Here is a 25,444-nt window from a genome sequence, read left to right as displayed (position 1 = left end):
AATACATGCAAAAATAATAAATTAAAAATATTTATGTATCTCCTTCTTGAATCCATTGATTGATTCTGCATCCCCTGCACTCTGGGGCAGCAAGTTCCAAAGATTCACAACCCTCTGTGAGAAATAGCTGCTCCTTATCTCTGTCTTGAACCTTCCCCCTCTTGCTCTACAACTAAGACCTCTTGCTCAAGGAGGAGGAATATTTGGTTAACATTTACTTTATCAATCCCGTTATATACTTCAATCAAATCCCCCCTCATTCTTCTGTACTCCAGCGAGTATAAGCCCAAGCTACTCAATCACTCCTCACACAACTGCCCCTTCAAACCTGGAATCAATCTAGTGAACCTCTTCTGAACCACCTTCAGTGCCACCACATCCTTCCTCAAAGAAGGTGACCAAACTGAACACAATACTCCAAGTGTGGTCTCACCAATGCCTTATACAATTGTAACACTTCTCCACTTTTATACTCTAGACCCTTTGTAATAAATGCCAAGATCCCATTTGCTTTCCTTAATACATTCTGCACCTGCATACCCACTTTCTGAGACTCATGCACAAGGACACCCAGATCCCTCTGCACAGATGCCTTTTGAATCCATTTAAGAACATAAGAACATAAGAAATAGGAGCAGGAGTAGGCCATCTAGCCCTTCGAGCCTGCCCCGCCATTCAATAAGATCATGGCTGATCTGTTGTGGCTCAGTTCCACTTTCCCGCCCTCTCCCCATAAACCTTAATCCCCTCGCTTATCAAAAACCCATCAACCCGCGTCTTAAAAATATTTAGCGAGGCAGCCTCCACCACTTCAATGGGCAGAGAATTCCAGAGATTCACCACCCTTTGAGTGAAGAAGTTCTTCCTCAACTCCGTTCTAAACCGCCCCCCCTTTATCTTGAGGCTGTGCCCCCTAGTCCTACTATCCTTTCTGAGCGGGAAGAGTCTCTCCACCTCTATCCTATCCATCCCATTCATCATCTTATATATCTCAATGAGATCTCCCCTCATTCTTCTAAACTCTAACAAGTACAAGCCTAGTTTATTCAGCCTCTCCTCATAGCTCAACCCCTTCAACTCCGGTATCAGCCTAGTAAACCTCCTCTGCATTCCCTCCAAGGCCAAAATATCATTGCATAAGTGCGGCGCCCAAAACTGCACACAGTACTCCAGCTGCGGCCTCACCAATGCCCTATACAGCCGCATCAAGACCTCCCTACTTTTATATTCAATCCCCCTCGCTATGAAGGTCAGCATCCCATTCGCCTTCCTGACCACCTGCTGCACCTGCAAGCTGGGTTTTTGCGACTCATGCACAAGGACCCCGAGGTCCCTCTGCACTGTCGCCTGCTGCAGTTTTTTGCCAAGTAAGTAATCCCATTTAAATAGTAATTTACCTCATTATTTTTCCAGCCAAAATGAATAACCTCACACTTATCCACATTAAACTCCATCTGGCAGATTCTAGCCCATTCCCCTAGTCTGTCAGTATCCATTTATAAACTTTTTAATCTCCTCATCACAGTCTGTTTTCCCATCTATTTCGCTATGTTACACTCTGTCCCTGCTTGTAGATCATTGCGATAGATTGTAAATTGTTGTGGTCTGAGAACTGAACTCTCTGGGACCCCACTAGTTACAGGTCGCCAACTGGAGAAGGACCCAATTATCCCAACCATCTGCTTTCTATCAGTCAGCCACAATCCAAATCACTTCTCTATCTTCAACCCCTTGGGATCTAACCTTCTGGATCAGTCTCTTGTGTGGCATCTTACCAAAGGCTTTCTGGAAATCCGGATAGATCAAATAGGATCCCTGTTATCCACCTTGCTGGTTACATCCTCAAAGAACTCTCACAGGTTCATCAAACAAGACTTGTCCTTCATAAAACCGTGCTGACACGGTGAACTGAACTTTGCTTTTTCAGGTACTCAGTTACCTCTTCCTTAATGATTGACTCCAGCAACATTCCCACCACAGTGACTGGTCTATAGTTTCCCACTTTTTGCCTCTCTCCTTTCTTGAATAAGGGTGTCACATTAGCATGTTTCCTGTCCACCGGTACCTTTCTGGAATCCAGGGAATTTTGGAATATCATACCTAATGCATCTACTATCTCTGCTGTCACCTCCTTTAACACCCTAAGGTGTAGACCATTAGGTCCTGGTGGCTTATCTACTTTAAAACCTTTCAGTTTACCTTCTCCCTGGTTATAATAATTTCACCAAGTGTTTGGGGCAGAATTATTTTCTTCTACTCTGAAGACAAAGACATGGTATTGGTCTTGAGACTGTAAACTCTAGATCTAGATTCTCCTGATTTCAGTCTGTCAGTCCCTCCAAGAATGTTATCTCTTTCAAATTAGATTACTTCTCATTCATATAAACCACAAAAAACATAGAATTATAGAATCACTACTGTCAGAAGGAGCTCATTCAGCCCATCAAGCCTGTACCGATAACAATCCCACACAGGCCCTATCCTTGTAACTCCACGTATTTAAGCCGCCAATCTTTCTGACACTAAGGGGCAATTGAGCATGGCCAATCCACCTAAATGGACTGTGAGAGGGAACTGGAGAAAACCCACACAGATATGGGGAGAACATGCAGACTGTGACCCAAGGCTGGAATTGAACCTGGCTCCCTGGCACTGTGAGGCAGCAGTGTTAACCACTGTGCCACCATGCTGCCCCAGTATGGGCCCTTTCGAGTCAAAATTTCTCCATAGCACAACCCTTTCACTCCTGGAATCAATCTGATGAATATTTGTCATGCAAGATGGATTAGCCTGGTTAAATTGCCCCTTAATGTCCCAAAGCGTGTAGGTTAGGGGGATTAGTGGAGTAAATATTACTGGGATACGGGGGCGGAGGGGGGATGTGGACGGTGGACCTGGGTGAAATGCTTGGTCGGAGATCAGTGAGACGCTATGGGCTGAATGGCCTCTTTTTGCACTGTAGAGATTCTATGAAGAATATCTTCCTTTCATAAGAAGTGTAAAATTATGCACAGTACTAACAGGTCTTGTTGTATCAAAACCTTGTACAATTGTAACAAAGCTTTCTTATTCTTGTATTCCAATCTCCTTGCAATAAAGGCTAACATGCCAATTGCCTTTTTAATTAGTTGCTTTATCTTCATGTTAATTCTTGGTGCTTTCCAATCATATTATTCCTAATAATTGATTCTCACATATACATGGACACCCAAAATTCCTACTAATTCCAACATTTTCTGCTCTCACACCTTTTAAAAAATTTGCTTTGCTATTTTTCCAACCAAAATGCAATTTCACATTCTACCCATTACTGTGGTGTTCCATCTGCTACCTTCTTAGTCCTCCTGCACATCGCTTGTTTTAATTAATCCACCATCAGAGACCTTGCTTTCAAATAATGCTCTCCCTCCTTTTGGACAGTTCTTGAAACCTACCTCTTTGACTGAATGCTTAGTCCTATGTCTTATTAGTCCCTTAAGTGACTCAGTGTAAGCTTTGGTTTGATAAAGCCCATGTGAAGTGCCTTTGGCCATTTTGCTATATTAGAAGCAAGTTGTTGTTGTTCTTCCAGCCCACTCAATTTACTTACATCCACCTGGATCCTCATCAGTTTATTTTCCCACCTAACTTTACAATGTCAATAAACTTTTAGTTGACAGCGAGCAGTCTCCCTCCTCCAGGTCATTGAGTTAGCTGGTCTACATTGGTAATAGATGAGGCCCAAGCTCAGATCCTTGCTACACCCCTTAATGTCAACCCAAAATGAGGATTTTGATGAAGGGTCATCTAGACTTGAAACGTTAGTTCTATTCTCTCTCCATTGTTGCTGTCAAACCTGCTGAGATTTTCCAGCATTTTTCTGTTTTTGTTTCAGATTTGAGCATCCGCAGTATTTTGCATTTAACCCAAAATGATCCCTTTTTTCCACGAACCAATCCTCAATCTACAATAATACATTACCCCTAATCACATGAGCTGTTACCTTGTGTGGCATTTTATAGAGTGCTTTTGAGAATTCAAAAATTCATTGGTTCGCTGTATCCAACCTGCTCGGTGCATCTTAGAAAATTAACACATCTTTTAAACATGGTTTTCTTTTCCATCAGCCCGTGTTGATTCTGCTTAATCAAATGATTTTCTAAATCTTCTAATTGCCACCTTTCGAATAATAGATTCTCTCAATTACCCCCCCACCACTGACTAATTGCTCCTGCCTTTCTCTCTTTCTTGAATATTGGGGTTACATTTAGTACCTTCCGATCCACGGTAACTATTCTTGATTCTAGGGAATTCGGGAGAGCAAAACCCATTCACCCACCATCCGCAGGGTGATGCCATCACCCTGATTAGTTCACCAAATTTCCCCGATATTTTTTGATTTGATTTGATTTATTATTGTTACATGTATTGATAAACAGTGAAATGTATTAGAGTCATAGAGTCATAAAAGATTACAGTATGGAAACAGGCCCTACCTGTCCATGCTGCCCTTTCTTTTAAACCCCTAAACTAATCCCAATTGCCCGTATTTGGCCCATATCCCTCTATACCCATCGTACCCATGTAACTGTCTAAATGCTTTTTAAAAGATAAAATTGTACCCACCTCTACTACTACCTCTGGCAGCTTGTTCCTGACACTCACCACCCTCAGTGTGACTGCCGGATCCAAGTGGAGAGGATCTCCAAGAAGATTCTCTACATCATGAAAAGATTGCCCCTCTGGACACTTTTGTTTCTCTCCCTTCTCACCTTAAACCTATGTTCTCTAGTTTTAGACTCCCCTACCTTTGGGAAAAGGTTTTGACTATCTACCTTGTCTGTGCCCCTCATTATTTTACTCTATGAGGTCACTCCCCAGCCTCCTACACTCCAGAGAAAAAAGTCCCAGTCTATTCAACCTCTCCTTACAACTCAATCCATCAAGTCCCAGCAGCATCCTAGTAAATCTCTTCTGCACTCTTTCTAGTTTAATAATATCCTTTCTATAATAGGGTGACCAGAATTGCATACAGTAATCCAAGTGTGGCTTTACCAATGTCTTGTACGATTTTGACAAGACGTCCCAACTCCTGTATTTAATGTTTTGACCGATGAAACCAAACATGCTGAATGCCTTCTTCATCACTGTGTCCATCTGTGACTCCACTTTCAAAGAGCTATGAACATGTATCCCTAGATAGATCTCTTTGTTCTGTAACTCTCCCCAACGCCCTACCATTAACTGAATAAGTCCTGCCCTGGTTCCATCTACCAAAATGCATTACCTCGCATTTGTCTAAATTAAACTTCATCTGCCATTTGTCAGCCCACTGGCCCAACTGATCAAGATCCCACTGCAGTTGGAGATAACCTTCCTCACTGTCCACCATGCCGCCTGTCTTGGTGTCATCTGCAAACTTTCTAACCATGCCCCCTATATTCCCATCCCAATCATTAATATAAATGACAAATAACAGTGGGCCCAGCACTGATCCCTGAGGCACACTTCAGGGATCAGTTTCTTGCACGCTATGCAGACAAAGCATATCGTACACAGGGAAGGGAAGGAGAGAGTGCAGATTGTAGTGTTACAGTCACAGCTAGAATGTAGAGAAAGATGAACTTAATGTGAGGCAGGTCCATTCAAAAGTCTGATGGCAGCAGGAAAGAAACTGTTCTTCAGTCACTTGGTACATGACCTCAGATTTTGTATCTTTTACCAGATGGAAGAAGGTGGAAGAGAGTATGTCTGGGGCGTGTGGGGTCCTTGATTATACTGGCTGCATTTCTGAGGCAATGGGAAGTGTAGACAGTGTCAATGAATGGGAGACTGGTTTGCGAGTTGGACTGGGCTTCATTCACATTCATATGGAGATACCAGAGGAAGCAATTGGTCTGTTAATACTCCCTTCATTTTGAAATCCTGCTGAAAATCTTCTGCAAAGGAAGCATTCTGCCAATTATTACCCTGTAGATGTAGACTAATCTACCCACATGGAGCCAGAAGGTAGCGAGATCCTGGAGTGAGAAATAGAAAAGTCTCAATATTAGACTGACATGTTGTAATGACCCCAACAAGGCCTGGGGTGTTGGCCTCTTGGAGAATGAGCTCCATGATTCAGGTAATGATTGCCTGCCCCATCAGGAATCTTGCCTGTATATATATATATATATATACAATATATGTATATATATTGGGAGTGTCAGGTCTACTGGCGCTCCGGATTCTGACTTGTACCTGAAGCATTCTTAGGAATGGAATAGAGTTGGTAAATACAGGGAATCTGGTGACAGGACATCAGCCTCTCAGGAGTTATTTCACACATATCGGCATAAAACAAGGGCAGCATGATGGCATAGTGGTTAGCACTACTGTCCCACAGCACCAAGGACCCAGGTTCAATTCCAGTCTTCGGTAACTCTGTGTGGAATTTGCATGCTCTCTCCATGTTTACGTGCATTTTCTCCGGGAACTCCAGTTTCCTTCCACAATCTAAAGATGATTAGCTGGATTTGCCATGCTCAATTGCCCCTAATGTCTAAAGATGTGCAGGTTAGGGAGATCGACCATGCTTTAAAAAATTGCCCTTTAGTGTCCCGGGATGTGTAGGTTGGATAGATTAACCATGGTAAAGGTGTGCGGTTACAGGGACAGGGTGGGGGAGCGGGCCTGGATATGATACTCTGTCAGAGAGTCAGTGCAGACTCAATGGACCGAATGGCCTCTTTCTGCACTGTAGGGATTCTATTTGAACCTGAAACTTGACCTCAAATTTTGTGCAAGTTGTTATGTTAGTGACTTTAAAACAGGAAACTACCAGCGGCCCAATCTCCTAGACTTCCTTAGAGGAAACACTATCTCAAGTAGGTATTAGAGAACCCCAAAATGTGATCCAACTGAATCTCCAATCAGTCCTGGACAGACATTGTAGACGTAATGCCAGATTCATACAAACAAACCTAAAAGGCTAGGAAAATGGCCAGGTGGTCTGTTTTGTTCTTTGTACAACTTTTGTTACATTTTTCACCAGAATGATTGGGAGTGGGATAGCTCGATCTTGGGTTTGGACATAGCTTGGCACAGCATCGAGGGCTGAAGGGCCTGTACTGTGCTGTACTGTCCTATGTTCTACACCTTGTGCATGTTATTAAGCCTCTCCCCCGCAGTCAGACAATCAAAATACAAAACAGAGACGAACAGAGCTTAGCACAGCTTGAAACACAAAGCGGGGGGGGGGCACGAAATGAAAGCAAATTCAATTCCACATTTCAAAAGTGAATCTGATAAATAACTGAAGGGAAAAGATTTGCAGGGCCATGCAGAGAGAGCTGGACTGATTGGGGAACTCTTTCAAAGAGCCAGCATAAGCACAATAGGCCAAATGGCCTTGCTTCACCACTTTAAATGGGTGGGGAAAGGAGAAGATATTCTGAGAAAATCCATTGAGGATGGTGTTAAATGATGGGCTTAGAAAGACCCTTCACTAATAAAAGGACCAATTGGCTAAGTGCATTGGCCATGCTAAATTCTCCCTCGGTGTACCCAGACAGGTGCCAGAGTGTGGCAACTAGGGGATTTTCACAATAACTTCATTGCAGTGTTAATATAAGCCTACATGTGACGCTAATAAATAAATAAACTTTAAAATTGGAATCAAAAGAACATATGAGGCTGGAAGGACTTGTCAGCATCACTAATCCAAATTTAGGATTTAGGAAGCATGAAGGAAGACTTTAAGTGAAAAAATCTCATGCAATGGATTATTACCCATTACCACAAATAGCTATTACAGCTGATTCAATCGGGAGGATTAGATAGAGATGCCAAAGCAACCTGCAGGGAAGGAGCAGGGACCTGAACTGGAATTAATAGTGTGCAGATACTTTATTAAGTGAAAATATATTGGCAGGACTGGATAGAAGATTAGAAATTTATAGGCCAAAAAACAGTTGGTAACCAGCTGAAGAGAAACAGGTAGATAGAGAGACAATGAAGGAAATAAGAGATGTGGGAATCTGTAGTGTGATGATTATATCAGATTTTAAGAATCATAATTCACCATAGTGGCCATTCAGCCCATCGAGTCTGTACTGACAACTTCCCACCCAGGCCCTATTCTCATAACCCCAAACATTTACAGTCCTAATCCCCCTGACATTAGGGTCAATTTAGTATGGCCAATCAACCGAACCCACACATCTTTGGACTGTAGAAGGAAACCCACTCAGACACAGGGAGAACATGCAAACTCCACACAGACAGTGAGTGACCTGAGGCCAGAATTGAACCCCTGTCCCTGGCGCTGTGAGGGAGCAGGGTGAACCATGCCACTGTGCCACCACAAAGTTGAGCTTAAAGCTGAACTGTAATGGTGAGCAGGTTACTGAGAGGGAGGGCACGCGTACAAAAATTTCAGAATTATTTGTTCGGCAGAATGTGCGGAGGACTGAATTGAAGCAAATGTTATACCAGATTTAATATTCAGCTCAACTAGAAGTGTTCAGCCACTTGGAAGCAGCTTAGCATGTGGGTCCCAGTGAAAATAATGGCCCAGCAATTATGACCAAAGTCAAGACAATCCAAGCAGCTCAGCAAGACCAGAAGCCCTGCAAGCTGTTCACTCATTCCACATGGAGGATCCATAATCCCAGGTTGCAAATACAATCCTCCTGGGTGCTGCAGATGTTCTACACCATGGAGACTAAATGCCCAGGAATTGTTGGTGTACAGGCCTGTTGAGACTAGTAACAATCTATGGAATCAGTCAGACTTCACACAGTGAGTCAACCACAGAAGCTGCTCCTAACATCAAAATATCCAGTGCATTTCACAATAATTGTCAATTTCATGGGAGCTGCAACATTACGCTGACAGGGGAATGCAAGTTTGTCAATTGATCCGGTGCATTTTGCATTATGCAAATACAAACAGCTACAAGAAGAAACGGTGAAAGGTTCTACAGAGGCAGTAGAAAACAATCACTGAAGGATGGTCTGGTCCATTTCAGCATGGACATGAACATCTGAGACCATTTTGACCTTGTTGGGATGAGCTAAGTATCTTCCAGGGAATCATATTTAATCAGAAGTAGAAACAAACATCCCATAATCCTTTCTTTTGAGTGTTAATTTTCTCACTATTTAGGAATAGAACATTAGTCTTTGATGGTGTCCCTTTTCTCCCTGTAGATTATACATTTAGTTTGTATTCTATGGATCATATATTTGAAGAATTGTCAAAGTTAACTAGCAAATGCTCCTCTGCCTTGCAGGGTTCCATCTCACACTAGCTCAGCTGGTTTCTTTCCATTTAATAGATTCAAAGGCGCACAGACATTTATAGCACAGAAGGAGGCCAATCAGCTCCTCGTGCCCAAGCTGATCCATAAAGATCTGACTACAGATGATCCTATTTTCCAGTGTTTGGTACATTACCTTTAAACATTACAAGAGTTCCTGACCTTTCTTCTGATAATATTTTATTGCTATTTATTGTAGCTTAACCTTCTGCTTCTAAGTGATAATAATTCTACGCTGCCTCTCAGCTCTCAAACCTAGATTCTACTCCCTCCTCACCTTCCACCCAACCCCCCCCTTCCCAACCTCTATGATTTGGACCACAACCCTCCTTATCTCTCTCAATGTTGGCTTTTTCCAGATGGAAGCCCTTTTAGTTATTGAACCTATGGCGGGGTTAAAATTTCAAAGTTGTTCTCCTAATCTCACATCTGCTCTTTCGGAGGATCGGTGCAGACTCAATGGTCTGAATGGCCTCCTTCTGCACTGGAGGGATTCTGTGGATCTGAGAGCAATCCTGGATGCATTCTAAAATGAATTCTTCCTTTCGGGCACCGATATTAATCCCAGTATAGCTTAGGATGCTTATAATCAATCAGTATTACTGCCATGTTGTTCTTACATATGATACTGTAGACTCCCCCTTTGATCTAATTGCCAATGTCTGGTGGTGTGTAATACACTAAGAATTAAACCATTTCCCTTCTTATTTTTAAATTCTATCCATATGGATTCTTGTTTACTACAACTGCCTAAGAGATGCTTATTTTCTAGCACTATCATACAATACTTCACTAACACTGCCACATCAACCCTTTTTATCCTTGTCTATCTGTCCTGAAGATATTATAACCAGGAGTATCAAGTCCAAAGTAATTCTATAAACCTGGTTATAACTTATTTTATGGACAGGAGGAAGATTAATTTAAACAGCCCTGATTTCTCCTCTGATCTTTGAGCTGTAAACTTACCTTAAGTCAGTTACAAGGGGACACAAGTTAAAAGTGAGGGGTAGGGAGGTTTGGGGGGGGGCGTGGGGGTGGGGGAGGGACTGTTTTATCCAAAGGGTGGTGACGGTCTGGAATGCACCGCCTGGGAGAGTGGGATGGGATGACACATCATAACATGCAAGGTTATAGGCCAAATACTGGCAAGTGGGATTAGATGGGCAGGTCACATTTCATGTGTTGGTGCAGACACCATGGGCCGGTGCATCTTCTGCATTATGGTATTCTGTGATTCTGATCTGCCTAGCAACAGCAGTCACAAGAATTTAAAAAGACGTCATTCGGGCTGGCACGATGACACAGTGGTTAGCGCTGCTGTCTCACAGCACCAGGGGCCTGCGTTCAATTCTGGCCACGGTCACTGTCTGTGTGGAGTTTGCTTCGGGTGCTCTGGTTTCCTCCCACAGTCCAAAGATGTGTCGGTAGGTGGATTGGCCATGCTAAATTGACCCTAGCGTCAGGGCGATTAGCAGGGTAAATATGTTGAGTTACGGTATGGGGCCCAGGTGGTTGTCAGTGCAGATTCGATGGGCTGAATGGCCTCCTTCTGTACCGTAGGGATTCTCAACGAGACCATGGTGTCCTCATGCATCCGTTGCTGAAAGTAAGCACGCAGGTACAGCAGGCAGGGACGATTTATTGGCCTTCATAGCGAGAGGTTTTGAGTGTAGGAATAGGGATGTTTTACAACAATTGTACGGGGCATTGGTGAGGCCACTACCTTGAGTATTGTGTGCGGTCTTGGTATCCTTATCTGAGGAAAGATGTCCTTAATATAGAGGGAGTACAGTGAAGGTTTACCAGGCTGATTCCCAGCATAGTAGACCTGCCATAGAAGGAGAGACTAAATTGGTTAGGGTTACATTCATTAGAGTTTCGGAGAGTGAGGGGGGATCACATAGAAACTTATCAAATTCTAACAGGATTAGACAGTGTAGATTCAGAATATTTCTGATGGATGGTAGGGGAGTCCAGGACCAGAGGTCACAGTTTGAGGATAACTGAGATGAGGAGGAATTTCTTCACCCAGAGAGTGGCGAATGTATGGAATTTACTACCATAGAAAGTGGTTGAGGCCAAAATATTGTGTGATTTCAAGAAGAAATTAGGTATAGCTCTTGAGCCTAAAGGGATCAAAGGATATGTAGGGAAGACAGGACCAGGATATTGAATTTGATGATCAGCCATGATTAAAATGATGGTGGAACAGGCTCAAAGGACCAAATGGACTTCTAATCTCTATGTTTACCTGTCCTAATGTTTTCTACTTTGGTATCAGTTCTTGGTGCCCCTGTGAGGTGTTTTGGGATGTGTTACTGCATTAAAGAAACTATATTGTATATTGAGGTCAAAAGCCCTAAAAAGCTGAAAAGCCAGAAAAATGTTATCAAAGAACCATATATGTAGACAAAGCTATTGAAGTTTGCTGTGAAGATAGATGGGGAATGTACACCTAAATTTACACAATTTTGCAATTGCTATTGTCAGGGACTGGTGGGAGTCAATTCAGAGTGTCTCCATATTCCCATGCTCAACCTGTCTAAAAACAGAAAGGTGCTTTTTAATCCAGATTTACCCTTTGCAAATGGTGGCATATTTCCCCCAAACCTTAAATTTGAAAATGTTCCAATCCTCCACACCCACTCGCACAGTCACAGCTACAACACACACAGGTGGTTTTCTTGAATTAAAGTAAATGTATTAACTACTAAAAATGGGCAAGGAGAAATGGTAAAACAAATGCATGTGAATTCATACGGATTTGAAATAAATATAAATAAATAGTTATACGGAAGTTTGATTTGGTTTGATTTATTATTGTCACATGTATTATCATACAGTGAAAAGCACTGTTTCTTACACACTATCCAGGGAAAGCATACTGGTCATAGAGAAGGAAACAGAGAGAGTGCAGAATGTAGTGTTACAGTCATAGCAAGGGTGTAGAGAAAGACCAACTTAATGCAAGGTAAGTCCATTCAAAACTCTGATGGCAGCAGGGAAGAAGCTGATTGAGTTGGTTGGTAAGTATCTTTTTCCTGATGGAAGGTGGAAGAAAGAATGTGCGGGATGCGTGCGGTCCTTAATTATACTGGCTGTTTTTCTGAGGCAGTGAGAAGTGTAGACAGAGTCAATGGATGGGAGGCTGGTTTGAGTGGGCTTCGTTCACGACCCTTTGTAGTTTCAAGGAAGTCTTTGAGTTGCAAGTAGATGGTGACACGTTGCGTTCGCTATGTTTGGTTTTTGGGATAGTTGGCTGCTGCTAACAGATAGCTGATTCTTTGGTTCTGGTGTTCTGTAGGTCAATAAGAAAGATTTCAGTTCTTTCTCCAGCTGCAATCCTTTGCTGACCTGGCCTTGGTCACTGTATTATCTTCATGTGAATTTCAGCTGCTGTTTCTCCACACACACACACACACACACACACACACACACACGTGTCATTTCCATCAAGTGTTGTCTATAATAAGATGGAAGAATCCAGCAAACCTCAGTTCAGTCCTGTTTCCTTCCAAAGTTGCTGAGTAGTGATCAAGATAACATCTCAGGCTGTTCCAGTCTTAGCAACTCCTAATGGCAACCCAATATAACTTGGTGAATTCAATGGCAGCTCCAGGATACTGAATACCAGCAACACATTCTTTGCCTGATTAGTTCCTTATTTTTAAGAAATGATCGGCCCCTCAGGAAACACTGTGGCCTTGACTGTTTCTGGCTACTCTTCACCTTGAACCAAGATGTCCTTACTCACCGTCTTCATAAAATAAAGTTAAAGTTTAGTTTATTTATAATTGTCACAAGGAGGCTTACAGTAGCGCGCGTGCGTGCACACACACACACACACACAGACCAACTGGCAGGCAGACAAAATGGTAGAGGAATGTCCTGGGCTGGCAGGCAGTCTAACTCCTAATGCCCAGAAGTGTATTCCAAGATGCTGGCATATACTACAACAAAAACAGAACACGCAGATTTAGGACTTAATTGAGGAGGAACTTCCTCAGCTAAAGAGTTGTGAACCTGTGGAATTCCCTACCCAGTGAAGCAGTTAAAATTACCTCTTTGAATGCAAGGATAGATAGAATTTTGAACAGTAAAGGAATTAAGGATTATAGCAAGTGGGCTGGTAAGTGGAGCTGAGTCCATGAAAAGATCAGCCATGATCTTATTGAACGGTGGAGCAGACGAGGAGCCAGATGGCCTACTCCTGCTCCTATCCTGGAAAATCCCAGTAGGTTTGGCAATGTCTATAGAGAGAGAACAGAACGACCGTTTTTGAGTCTGAAGCCAGACTCATGTCCATTTCAAAAGATATGCAGCTCAGATCCTTCTAAGTTCCAGTATCTCTATGTATGCCTCCAAGATTTCTCCATCGGTGCAACACTCCCCCTTCTCACAGAATGAGATTCATTCATTATCGTTTCATTACAAAAAGGGAAAAGAAAAACTTCTAAAACCACAGAACACACACATACACATTCACTCTCTTAATAACGATCAAAACCCAGATGATCCTAAACAATTTTTATCCTGGATACCTACTTGCATTCTTCCCATGTGGTTGGCTACATTTAGTTACAGATCAACTTTGCATTAAAGTCTCAATGTTCCTTCCTTATCATCAGCTCTGGTTGGTAGCCCCATCAGTCCCTTCCCATGATGCAGTCTGGGGGCAGAGCAGTGGCACCATGGTTAGCACTGCTGCCTCACAGCACCATGAAGCTTGGCTCGATTCCCAGTTTGAGTCAGTGTCTGCGTGGAGTCTGCACATTCTCCCTGTGTCTGAGTGGGTTTCCTCCCACAGTCCAAGATGTGCAGGTTAGGTGGATTAGCTGTGGTAAATGGGTGGGTTTACAGGAACAGAGGTTTGGGCCAGTGTGGGATACTCTTTTGGAGAATCAGTGCAGGCTCAGTGGGCCAAATGGCCTCCTTCTATAGTATAGGGATTCTGTAGTTCCAATACTTTGCTTTTTATGAGCCTTTCATCATCACAGATCTGGATGAGGCCAAGAGCTTGTTTAGTTACACCTGGATTAACAGGGCTTACCCCTGCTATCCTCCCCTCTGATCTCCACCCACTCTGACCTCTGTAGGATAGGCTCTCCTTTCTTCCACTTTTGTTTGAGGGCTTCTTCCCCTAAGCCTGTTGCGTGTGACTGGGGACAGCACTGTTCTCAGGCGGAGGTTTTGTTCTCGTATTACCTTTTGGTGGCTTGTCGACTGAGTGAGGTAACACCCTCTCTTTTTCAAGGCCAATTCAAAATATATCCTGCTCCAGTCCCAAATTTGCCTGAGAGTGTGGTCAGCAAAACCAACCACCAGCTTCCTGGCCAAAGTCTTTGTACTAACCTGCTCCTTGTTCTCTGGAACATCACTGCCCTCTGGTGGGGGTTCAGCTACACTCCCTGTTGATTTTTCAGCTCAGGGAAACATTGTCCTCAGTGGCTGTGGGATTATTTTTGAATCCTCTGGGTCTGCCCCTAAATTCAGAAAGTGGGGCCTTAGTAGCCAGGCCTGCTGCTCACTTGTCTGTGCTACATGCTGCTTTTGATTTAACTCAGGGCAATGTAGTTTCCCTACCAATGGAGTATCTGCCTAGGGACCTTTCTGGGAGCCCTGTGCTAGAAGTGGAAAGAAGATTTCATTCAGCCAGACCTCCACCTCACCTGGCAGAGGTATGGACTCCTTTCTTTGTCAAGTGCTCCACCTGCTGACTTCTCAGTGTTTCTGTTCCATCCTGTATTCTTAGGGATACAATCATTCCTAGGGTTTGGGCTAGCTACAACTGCTTTGCCACATGGCTTTTCAGCTAAGTCGGGCATCATCCTCACTATTCCTCAGCATATTTGGGGATTTCCCAGTTCCCAATTTAAATTTACCATAGATTGAGTAGAACACTGGTCACTCGCACCCTCTGTTGTTCTGGGGATTTGTATTCCCTTCACCTGTTCCACATCTCCCAGAATATTACTGCCTCCAAGTGGACGTGTGGCTCCTGCCGAACTCCCTTGTGGCTTCTCAATCTTGTAAAGCACCTTCCCTGCTATTTGCTTCTCAGATTGGGGGCTCTACCTATTCCCATTTAAATCTGTCGTGAAACTGTCTGCTAAACAGATCACTGACCCACTCCTAACCTGTTTATACAGATCCCTCATGGAGCTCTTCTATTCCTGTTTCTGGCCGAACTTCCAGTAACCTTACAGCTGGGTGGGGCACTTTCATCATCCTCTTGTCTCAGAGTTCACCTGGTCCCCATTGAGCACTACAGAAAAAATGCACAGACTAGCTCAAATTCCAGGTCAGCCTCTTTGCCTGGTTTGAATTCCACTGGTCTCACCTGGACCTTCAGCACCTGTAGACATAGTCTTGACTTTTCTAAATCCCAGGAGCTGTTCCTTAACCCCGACTCCTGGATCTATTATTTTCTCTGGGGACTCTGAACACACTCAGCCTTGCTGCAGGCTTCAGCTGCACACTCAGTGCTTCTTTGATTTCAGATAGCCGTGGCCTAACTATTCCAACCCTCACTGGCTCCAACAGCCCCATTATAATCTTTGAACCTTTCTGGCTTCCCTGTACTCCAGCCCTTTTAGCTTCTTTTGACTCCAGCAGTTTCTCCCGACTGCTCAGAATTATTTTACAGACTGCCTCAGTGCCTCCACCTCCCTGCCTACTTCACACATTCTTCTTAAATGAGCTTCTTTTCTTTCTCTTTCCATGCTCTCTTTCACAAACCATGCTCTCAATGATTATATTTCTTTTTATTACTGTGCCTTATATTCACAATGTACTTTTCCAAACATGCATTGTAACACTATCCATATCATATTCTACTTAATTCCCAGATCAGAGATTCCCAACCTTTCATGCCATGACATCTCTATACTATAGACAGATTGAGGCACTCCTCATTTTGTATTTTACTAAGAATTTCATTTTTAACTTTTGTCCTCTCACCTGTTTTTTTTAAACCTTTCCCTGTCTCTATCCCTTCTCCCAGGGTTTTTGTACCCCTCAAGTTTTCACTTTGTCTTCAGCTCCAAGTCCTGTTGGTCATGTACATACGCCTAATGTAAAAAAATCTAAACAGCTCTTTCCCACTTGACTCAAGCCTCATTGGGTCTTGCCAACCACAAAGTTGAAGGTAAATTTTAGTTTAATTACATGAATCATTTTGGCATAAGGTGGGGGAGGGGGGGGGTCATCTTCACAGCACACGTGTGCCACAACACACTGGTTGGGACTGAACTAGCTCTTTTAACTCAAAGCAATAGAGCTTTTAAATCCTCTTGAGTAACTTGCTCTAAAAAAGCACTTGCATCAAAAGTGGGCATTTTTCAGGTTTGCTGAGCACCTTTAGTCTGTGCGCAATCAGGACCCTGACCTTCCTGTTGCTTGCCATTTTAACACACGATCCTGCTCCCATGCCCACGTCTGTCCTTGTCCTGCTGCAATGTTCCAGTGAAGTTCAACGCAAACTGGAGGAACAGCATCTTATCTTCTGGCTAAGCACTTACAGCCTTCCGGTCTCAACAACTGAATTCAACAACTTGCTCTACGCCACCTGGATCCCCTTTGTTTTCATTCTATTTTAATTTTTTTAAATTGTTTTCTACCTTTACTGCTTTTCATTTTTCTACCCCCTTCCACTCTTTTCTCCTACTTCCTCTTTTTTACATCTATCCATCTTCCATCATCTTCATCTGTCACAGCTTACAGCTTCTGTGTTGTTTGGCCATTCACACCCTTTATTCTCTCTGTGGACAGCTATTAGCAGTCTTTTCCTCTGGTCTCTATGGTCATGACTCATCTTTCATTCCCTCACCCTGCAGAATATATCCTACTTTCAATGGGTCAGCTGGACTTGAAACTTCAGCTCTTTTCTCTCCTTACCGATGCTGCCAGACCTGCTGAGATTTTCTGGCATTTTCTCTTTTGGTTTCAGATTCCAGCATCCGCAGTAATTTGCTTTTATTTTGTGGACATTTTTAATCTTCAATTTAACAGCAAACTCAACCCTTTCTGTATTTCTTTAAATTGGTTTCCAAAAAATCTCTATAGTTTATAGAAGCCATTCAGCCCATCAAGTCTGCACCAACTCTCTGAAAAAACCCACCTCTCAGCACTTCAGTGTTCTGCAATCTCTCACCATTTAGGCAGTATGCTTTTTTTGTTAATTCTTCTTGCCAAAATGGACAATTTCATAATTGCCCACAATATACTCCATTTATCAGATTTTTGCCCATTCACTTTGCCTTGTTGTATTGTCTTCACAATTCCTAAATCAAAACTTCAAGATCCTGAGGGTATATTTGTCAGACAAAAAAAAACAGGGGTTCCTTATTTAGGACGGATAAGGAGAATTCTTTTTTCTCTCAAGAGGATCTCTGTGGAACACTTCCTCAAAAGGCAGTGGAAGGAGCGTCTTTGAATAGTTTTAAAGCAGAGCTAGATAGACTCTTACTCTACAAGGGGTGAAAGGTTAGCGGCTGGGCAGGAATGTGGGGTTGAGGTTACAATCAGATCATCCATGATCTTATCAAAAAATGGAGCAAGTTCGAGAAACCAACTGGCTTACCCCTGCTCCTAATTTATGTATTGACATGAAGGTGTCCCTCTGTTCCTTAGGAAATCCCTGCAGCCATCCATCAGGGGCTAATGGTGCATTCATCAGCGTCTTACGTCACTTTAATATGTATAACTTACGTCCGTTTAGTGTTGACTATTTCCATGCAACTCGTTTTTCCTCCATCTATAACATTACCCCTACCTCAACTCCACACCAAAAAAATTACATGTGGCTAGAGGCTGACATATTGCTCTACGCAAGGTTTAAAAAGAAATCCTTTCAATCTGGATACGAGCATTTATCAATTTAAACTGCTAGGAATTTTTAATAGATTTACCTCAAAATTTCAAGTAACTTGGAACTTACTGTCCAACGATCAGATTCCACTCACTACAATTTGCCATTAGATGGCAGGTCAATGACGCTGGCAGACACCTGACTTTTCTCCAATTTCTGAATTGGGAACAGAATGATTAAATATAGCTGATCGCTCCATGAAGATTTATGATTATTAATAAAGCTCACTGAAAGAGCAGCAAGAATATGAAAGGTTTATTTCAAAGCTGTAAGAAAATGGACAAGTGCATTTTGATTTAAAACTTGTGTGGAATCACTGCTATGGCAGCATTTCCAGCTCGCACGGAAAATCAGGGGCAGCATAATGCTGAAACTTGCTGCAACCTTAGCTCGACATTGAGTAGCAGGAAATAATGTTGCACCCATATGTGGAGCTCTAAAGACAAATGCTGATATTCAGAACAGCCTGGAGCTATACAAGGAAAACAAAGTTAGCAGGTACAGCAAATGTTAACTATTGTATGTGAATTGGAGTACAAAAATAAGTATCTGAGGTATTGTGCAGTTTTAGTCTCCATCTCAAAGGAAGGATATAGTTGCACTGAAGGTAGTACAGCCAATATTCATCAGATTGGTTCCTGCAATGAGAGGGTTGTCCCATAGTGAGATGCTAAGTAAATTGGGCCAAATCCTCAAGGGCAAGAGTTGGTCTCTTCAAAACATACATGATTCTGAAGGGACTGGATATGGATCGACAGGTTGTTTCTCTTGGCTAGGGATTCCACAACCCAGAGACAGTGTCATGATGAGGATGATCATTAGGATTAGGATAGAAAAATTTATTTGCTCAAGGGTTTTGAATCTTGAGTGTTGTGGATGTTCCATTAAGTATAATTCAAGGCCAAGGTAAATAGATTTTTGGCGTCTCAGGAAATAAGTTGACATGAGGAGCAAGCAGGAAAACAAGAGTTGGGGCACATGAACAGCCATGTTTGTACCGGAGGGCAGAAGCTCAGTCACATGGTCTATCTCTGCTCCAATTTTCCTAACTGTCAGAGGGGCCCCAAGTTTTTTCCCTTGCTTTAGAATGCCTTTGATGAATTTAGTTACACTACTGAAGAATTGCCAATTTGCTCCCCCCACCCACCCATCACCAACCTGAATCTGACAAGGTGAATAATTCATGCTTTCCACATGTTCTCTACAGCCTTTTAGACTCTCCAGCAATTTCAGATCACAGCCTCTGCCTCCAGTTTTTTTCTTGGTTCAGTTTTGTTAGTTCATTTATTCTTTCACTTTGTTTTTGATCAGCTCCTATCCAGCCACTCATGTCTTATCTGGATGCATCTTTTACATTCCCAAAACAAATCATGTAATCTCCCCTGTCCTGTCCCCTGACCTTTCCTCTTTTGTTCAAATCCTATTACATTTCTATATTTCCTCAGTTCTGATGATGGGTCTTGAACTCTTTTCCCCCCTCAAATGCTGCCTGCATTGCTGAGTATTCCCAGCATCAGGAATGCTGTCACATGCATGTATTTCAAATGCAGAATTAATCATATGCTGCTGAATATGTACTAGGCTGAAATCAGTCCCTCCTTGAAACCCACTGCTACTTCTCCCAAGTATTCTTGCATCAGGCGAATGAGGAACTTGAGCCCCAAGAGCACTGACTGCAGAGCGAAGTGTAGGAGGTGGTGGTGGTTAATACGTTAAGCAAGGTCCAATGCACTACTTTTTTGTGCTTGAATAAAGCCAATAACAATGCACATTTGACAATTCTTTCACATAGTTTACTGCAAATGTTTCAGGTACTGCCCTTGTTACTGTCAAATAGTAAAACCCTGTAATTGCTTGAACTAGTCCCTGCAGTAGAGGGGCCATTCAGCCCATCAAGCTTGCACCATCATCAATCCCATCCAGGTCCTATCCCCATAACCCCATGTATTTACTAGCTCCCTAACATCGAACAGGCAATTTTGCACGGTCAATCAACCTAACCCGCACATCTTTTGAAGGGTGGGAGGAAACTGAAACACGCAGAGGAAACCCATGCAGACACAGGGAGAACAGAGTGACTGAAAGCTGGAATTGAACCCGGGTCCCTGGCACTGTGAAGCAGCAGTGCTAACCATTGTGCCAACATGTTGAACTGTGGGTGGAACCCAGAGGAAACCCACGACACAGGGAAAACATGCAATACACAAATAGTCACCAAAGGGTGAAAATGAACCTGGGTTCCTGGTGCTATAAGGCAGCAGTGGTCCTTTTGCATCTTTGTTATGAGCATTCTTTCTGGTCGAACTGCACAAACAGTAATAACACTTAAAAATTCCATGAGTTAAAGGAAGGGGAAGAAATAGAGTAATATTTTGCATGGATTCTGCAGAAACAAGATTAAATGCAAAAACAATATCAAAACCAGAAAAATAGATTAAGGTACTCTAAAGTTGCCTCCACACAGGGATCAGTTCTCATCTATATTAACAAATTCAATCAAGTGGCAGCATAAAGCATTCAAGAAACACTAATGTAGATTAAGACAACAGCGGAGTGTGAGTTTGCACTTGTCTGGCATTCCACTCAGTTGCTGCCTGCAGATGCTGAAGCAAAAGGACAAGCTATCATAGTTCTGTTGTCCATTATTATTTTAGAACAAATCTACCAGGCAGCCATGGCAAATTTGCCCTGTTGCTAAGTCTGCATCTCACGTACCTGATTAAACAAAATGTAAAACCAGCTAGTCATGCAGTAAACAAGGCACAATCTATACAAAAGATTCACCTGACATGGGCAACCTAGACTAACTTTGCATTCAGTCACAATATTATTCCAATTATTACATTGCTTTATATTCAATGTTACAGAGAATAATACAATTCTTGCAATGATTGTAAAGAGCTAGTTTGACTAAAAATGAAGGCAGCACGGTACAGAGAAGAGAAACAGGAAACAAAGAAGTTTTTGCTGAAGTTTAATGTTCATTTTGCATCAGATATTTAAAAGCATTTCACACACTTCTATTCAGTGCTGCAGGTTCTGCACTGATACAAAAATCCTCATTTAACAGAACAGTCTCTTCACAACATGAACCCAGAAGATTTATGGACATGAATATTACTGATGGGATACAAAAATAGTCCCATGAAAGATCAAATAACTTAATCTAAAGGAACTAAAAAAAAATCAGTAGTTAACTGAATTCAGCTAATCACAATTAGTTGAGATTAAGGCCAGGCTTAAGTGCTGCATTTCCTCAATGTTTTTGAGACTGATGTTGGAAAATGTCTTTTTGATGTGGAAATTTTAAAAAATTTGTCAGAAATTGAACACTATTTTCTACATATAGTTTTCATTTAATTTGTTCAATTACCCAGTATGTAATTCTTGAAAGTAGCATTTTACTAATTTAAAATTTGGGATTTTAACTTACTCCACACTGCAGGAAAAAAGCCCTTCGCTGAGTTCATGGGACTAAGTGAGAACACAGGAATATTGCTACAAGTACAGATCTGGAATCTGCGTATGTACCAAGCCCTACCCAAGTCCAATATTAGTTCCCATCATCAAATTTCAAAGAATATACATCTTATTAAATGAGACAATAGCAGCTACAGTCATTCACCATCGCATTATGTTCCTATCAACACTCAAGCTGCTCAAGATTGAGAAAACAAAGTTTATGTTGGTCTAACGGAAGGGCGTAACAATGGTCGTTTTATTGATAACAACCTAATACAACCAGAACATTTTAAGCTTCTTACTAAACACTTTTTGAAAGAAAAAAACTTTACACAAACATGACTAAAAAAATTTGTTTCATATAAAAGAAATCTTCAGCAAATAGATCAGCTGGCCTTAAGGTTGTAAGTTGAATACATCAAATCTTCAGTAGCGACCTGAAAGAGATAAGTTATCATTCATAGCATTAAAATCTCTCAGATCAATACAGTTGGACTATCCAAGCCTTTTGTCTCCAGGATTTAAGTAACACAGAACCTCAGAAGTATAGTGAAGTGAAAATCCTATCAATTTCCATAACTGAGCTATTACTGAGAATATTTTCTGTTCAGACTTGGCAACGCTGTAAATGATTGACTTCAAATTTATATGCCCACAAAATTCTAGTAGGACAAACCAAAAAACGTATGGAGTTCATTGGGGTAGATTTCCAGGTTTTGCTGCCTAAAGACCAGTTTCATCCACACAGATGATCTCATTTGATAGCACTTGGATCATATTGCTGAACAAACCACTTCTTTGGAGACAAGTGAAATGCTAACAACTGAGCTGCACAATCTTAAGTGAGAATTCAAATCACAGTAGATGAATTGTTCAGATTACTAGCATAGAACATTTTGATGACATACAGGAGGACATTCTGAAATTGACTATTTAAGCCATAAACATGTTATGTCACCTTAGGAAAAAACACTATTCCTCTAATTAGAGTAAACCAATTATATTTGGTACCACTTCAAAAAATGGTACTTTGGAAATCTGACATGTCCATTGTGACTCGCACCAGCTTTTACAGATGCACCATAGAAAACATTCTTTCTAGTTGTATCACAGCTTGGTATGGCTCCTGCTCTGTCCAAGGCTGCAAGAAACTACTAAGAATCATGAACGAAGCCCAGTCCATTGCTCAAACCAGCATCCATTGATTCTGTCTACACTTCCCACTGCCTCAGAAAACCAGCCAGCATAATCAAGGACCCCACGCACCCCTGACACACACTCTTCCACCTTCTTCTGTTGAGTAAAACATACAAAAGTCTGAGGACATGTACCAACTGACTCAAGAACAGCTTCTTCCCTGCTGCCACCAGACTTCTGAATGGACCTACCTCACATTAAGGGTGTAGATCTTTCTCTACACCTTATCTATGACTACACTATATTGTGCACTCCTTTCCTACTCTGTGTGCCATACACTTTGCCTGTAAAGAAACAATACTTTTCACTGTATACTAATACATGTGACAATAAGTCAAATCAGATCAAAATCAGTTCTACTCACAATAAGAAAAATGACCTGCTTCTACTTGCATCTCCAAGATGGAGAAGAGGAGGAACTGGACCAGACTCTGCCAACTATCTTTTCCCTCTTCTCCAACTTCCTGGATCCCTTGAATAGCCCTATCATTATATAAAACCCTTCATAACAAGTACTTATTGATTATCAAACTTTGCACTTACGTGGAGAATAAGAACGTGATCTTGAGCGAGAACGATAGCCACCCCTGCTATAATAGGGAGAGGGAGAACGCCTTCTGAAACAAAAAAATTCATTAGACATGACATGAAAAAGTGCAACATACCCAAAACTGGTGGCAATGGAGCCTGATGGTTGCCTGGGAAGAGGACATCACTGCAACACGAACAAAAATTGCCACAATTTGTAACATATTCCACATTGTATTGTAATGTATTTGTAATTAGTGATGAGAATAGCTATTGCTAGATATTCTTGAAGGAAGTGAGATGTGTAGTCCACAACTGTCAAAGCAGTTCCAGATGCTTTTATACATGTAAATTTGCTAGACACTAGCACAAAAACATTACATATTGGCATCAGACTAAGCCTCTCGTCCCAAACTGCACAAAGATTTTAAAAAAGACAACTTCAAGTTCACTACAGAAAATAAATCCATTTTACCTCACTGAAATAAACTGATTTTATCCTCAAGATATAAAGGAGGGTTGTGTTCAAATTTGAACTTCAGAACAAGCCAGTACAGACTCTAATAATAAAGCTAGAGATTAAATGTGACAAAAGTCCATTCAAGTGAAGTCCACTGAGTGTGTGCAAGATCAGCCAGCCAGAGTGAGGGTATCAGGAATTCAGTGCTGAGGGGAAAGAGGTGGTTATCTTCAGGAGGAAGAGAGAGGGAGACTCAAAGGCAAGGTGAGAGGTAGAAAGAAATTGAACCGTGAAGTTAAGCCAGCAGGTAAGTGATTGGCTGGTGGCTGTAGATAGTTTTTTCCTTTTCTTCTTTCTCTTGGCATTGTAGTTGTTGTGGTGAGCTAACTTGAGAATTAAGTCATGGCAGAAAATCCGATACCTGCATCAGGCTCCTTTTGTGCAATGTGGGAATTCAAGGACCCTTCTGGTGTTCCTGGCTCTTTCACATGCAAGAAGAGTGTCCAACTGCAGCTGCTGTTAGACCACTTGACAGCTCAAGATGTGGATGGATTTACTTTGGAGTATCCATGATACTGAGGAAGTTATGGATAGCACGTTCACCGAGTTGATCACACCGCAGATAAAAACTGTTGAGAGTGTTAGGGAATGGGTGAGCAGACAGAGGAAGAGTAGGATGGCAATGCCTGGATCCTCTGTAATTATCTCCCTCTGAAACAGATACACCCTTTTGGATATTGTTGGGGGAGATGGCTCACCAGGGGAAGGTGGCAGCAGCCAGGTTTATATCACTCTGGCTAACTCTGCTGCACAGGAGGACAGGAAAGAGAGTGGCAGAGCTATAACAATAGGGGACTCAATTGTAAGGGGAATAAACAGGTGTTTCTGCAGATGCAAATCAGACTCCAGGATAGTATATTGCCTCTCTGGTACAAGGGTCAAGGATGTCTTGGAGTGGCTGCAGGACATTCTGGAAGGGGAAGGTGAACAGGCAGCTGTCATGGTGCATATAGTAAGAAGCCTCTCAACACCAGGTTGAAGTCTAACAGGTTTATTTGGAATCACAAGCTTTTGAAGCACTGCTCCTTCCTCAGGTAGGAATCTCAGGATTGCTAGCAGTGCCATGTGCTAGTCAAAGTGGGAATGTTAGGATATCAAAGATAAATACCTGGCTGGGGGCAGGGGGGATTCAAATTCCTGGAACATTGGAACCCATTCTGGGCGGGATGGGACCAGTACCAATCGGACAATCTGCATCTGGGCAGGACTGGAACCAATAGCCTAGGAGTGTTTGCTAGTGCTGTTGGGGAGGGTTTAAACTAGTGTGGCAGGGGATGGGAACTGATGCAGGAAATCGGAGGGAAGGTGGGGACAGAAACAAAAGGTAGTAAGGATAAAAGACAGAAACCGAAGTCACAGAACAGAGACTGGAGAACTCAGCAAATGAGTCCCGTAAGGCTAAGAGAAATAAAACATGGAGGTTTTTATTTCCGTCATGATGACTGAACAGATGGTCTGAAAAGATGGCAGAGAGCAAGGGAAGTCCTGATTAAACTGCATTTATTTCAATGCAAAAGGCCTGACAGGCAAGGCAGATGAAATCAGGGCATGAATAGGTACATGGGACTGGGATATTATAGCTATT

General features: G+C 42.2%; 1 protein-coding gene across 2 annotated transcripts in view; it reads right to left on the bottom strand.

Annotated features, from left to right (window-relative positions):
* Positions 1 to 21,110: 21,110 nt before the first annotated feature.
* The window catches only part of LOC145349896 (transformer-2 protein homolog beta-like), a 31,076-nt gene continuing 26,742 nt past the window's right edge, over positions 21,111 to 25,444 (bottom strand). Inside the window, exons 7-8 of one of the 2 annotated variants that reach the window (XM_080198523.1) lie at positions 23,355 to 23,428; positions 21,111 to 22,051 (exon numbers count right to left, since the gene is read on the bottom strand). In XM_080198523.1, the coding sequence (XP_080054649.1) occupies positions 22,041 to 22,051; positions 23,355 to 23,428 (85 nt within the window). In that variant the 3' untranslated portion in view covers positions 21,111 to 22,040. The remainder of the gene's footprint in view (positions 22,052 to 23,354; positions 23,429 to 25,444) is intronic. The other variant, XM_080198524.1, reaches the window with a different exon arrangement.

Source organism: Carcharhinus amblyrhynchos, chromosome 11 (assembly GCF_965287045.1).
Source record: "Carcharhinus amblyrhynchos chromosome 11, sCarAmb.v2.hapA, whole genome shotgun sequence".
Taxonomy (NCBI): domain Eukaryota; kingdom Metazoa; phylum Chordata; class Chondrichthyes; order Carcharhiniformes; family Carcharhinidae; genus Carcharhinus; species Carcharhinus amblyrhynchos.
Note: the sequence above shows the minus strand (reverse complement) of the source record. Positions and strands in the feature narration are given on the sequence as shown.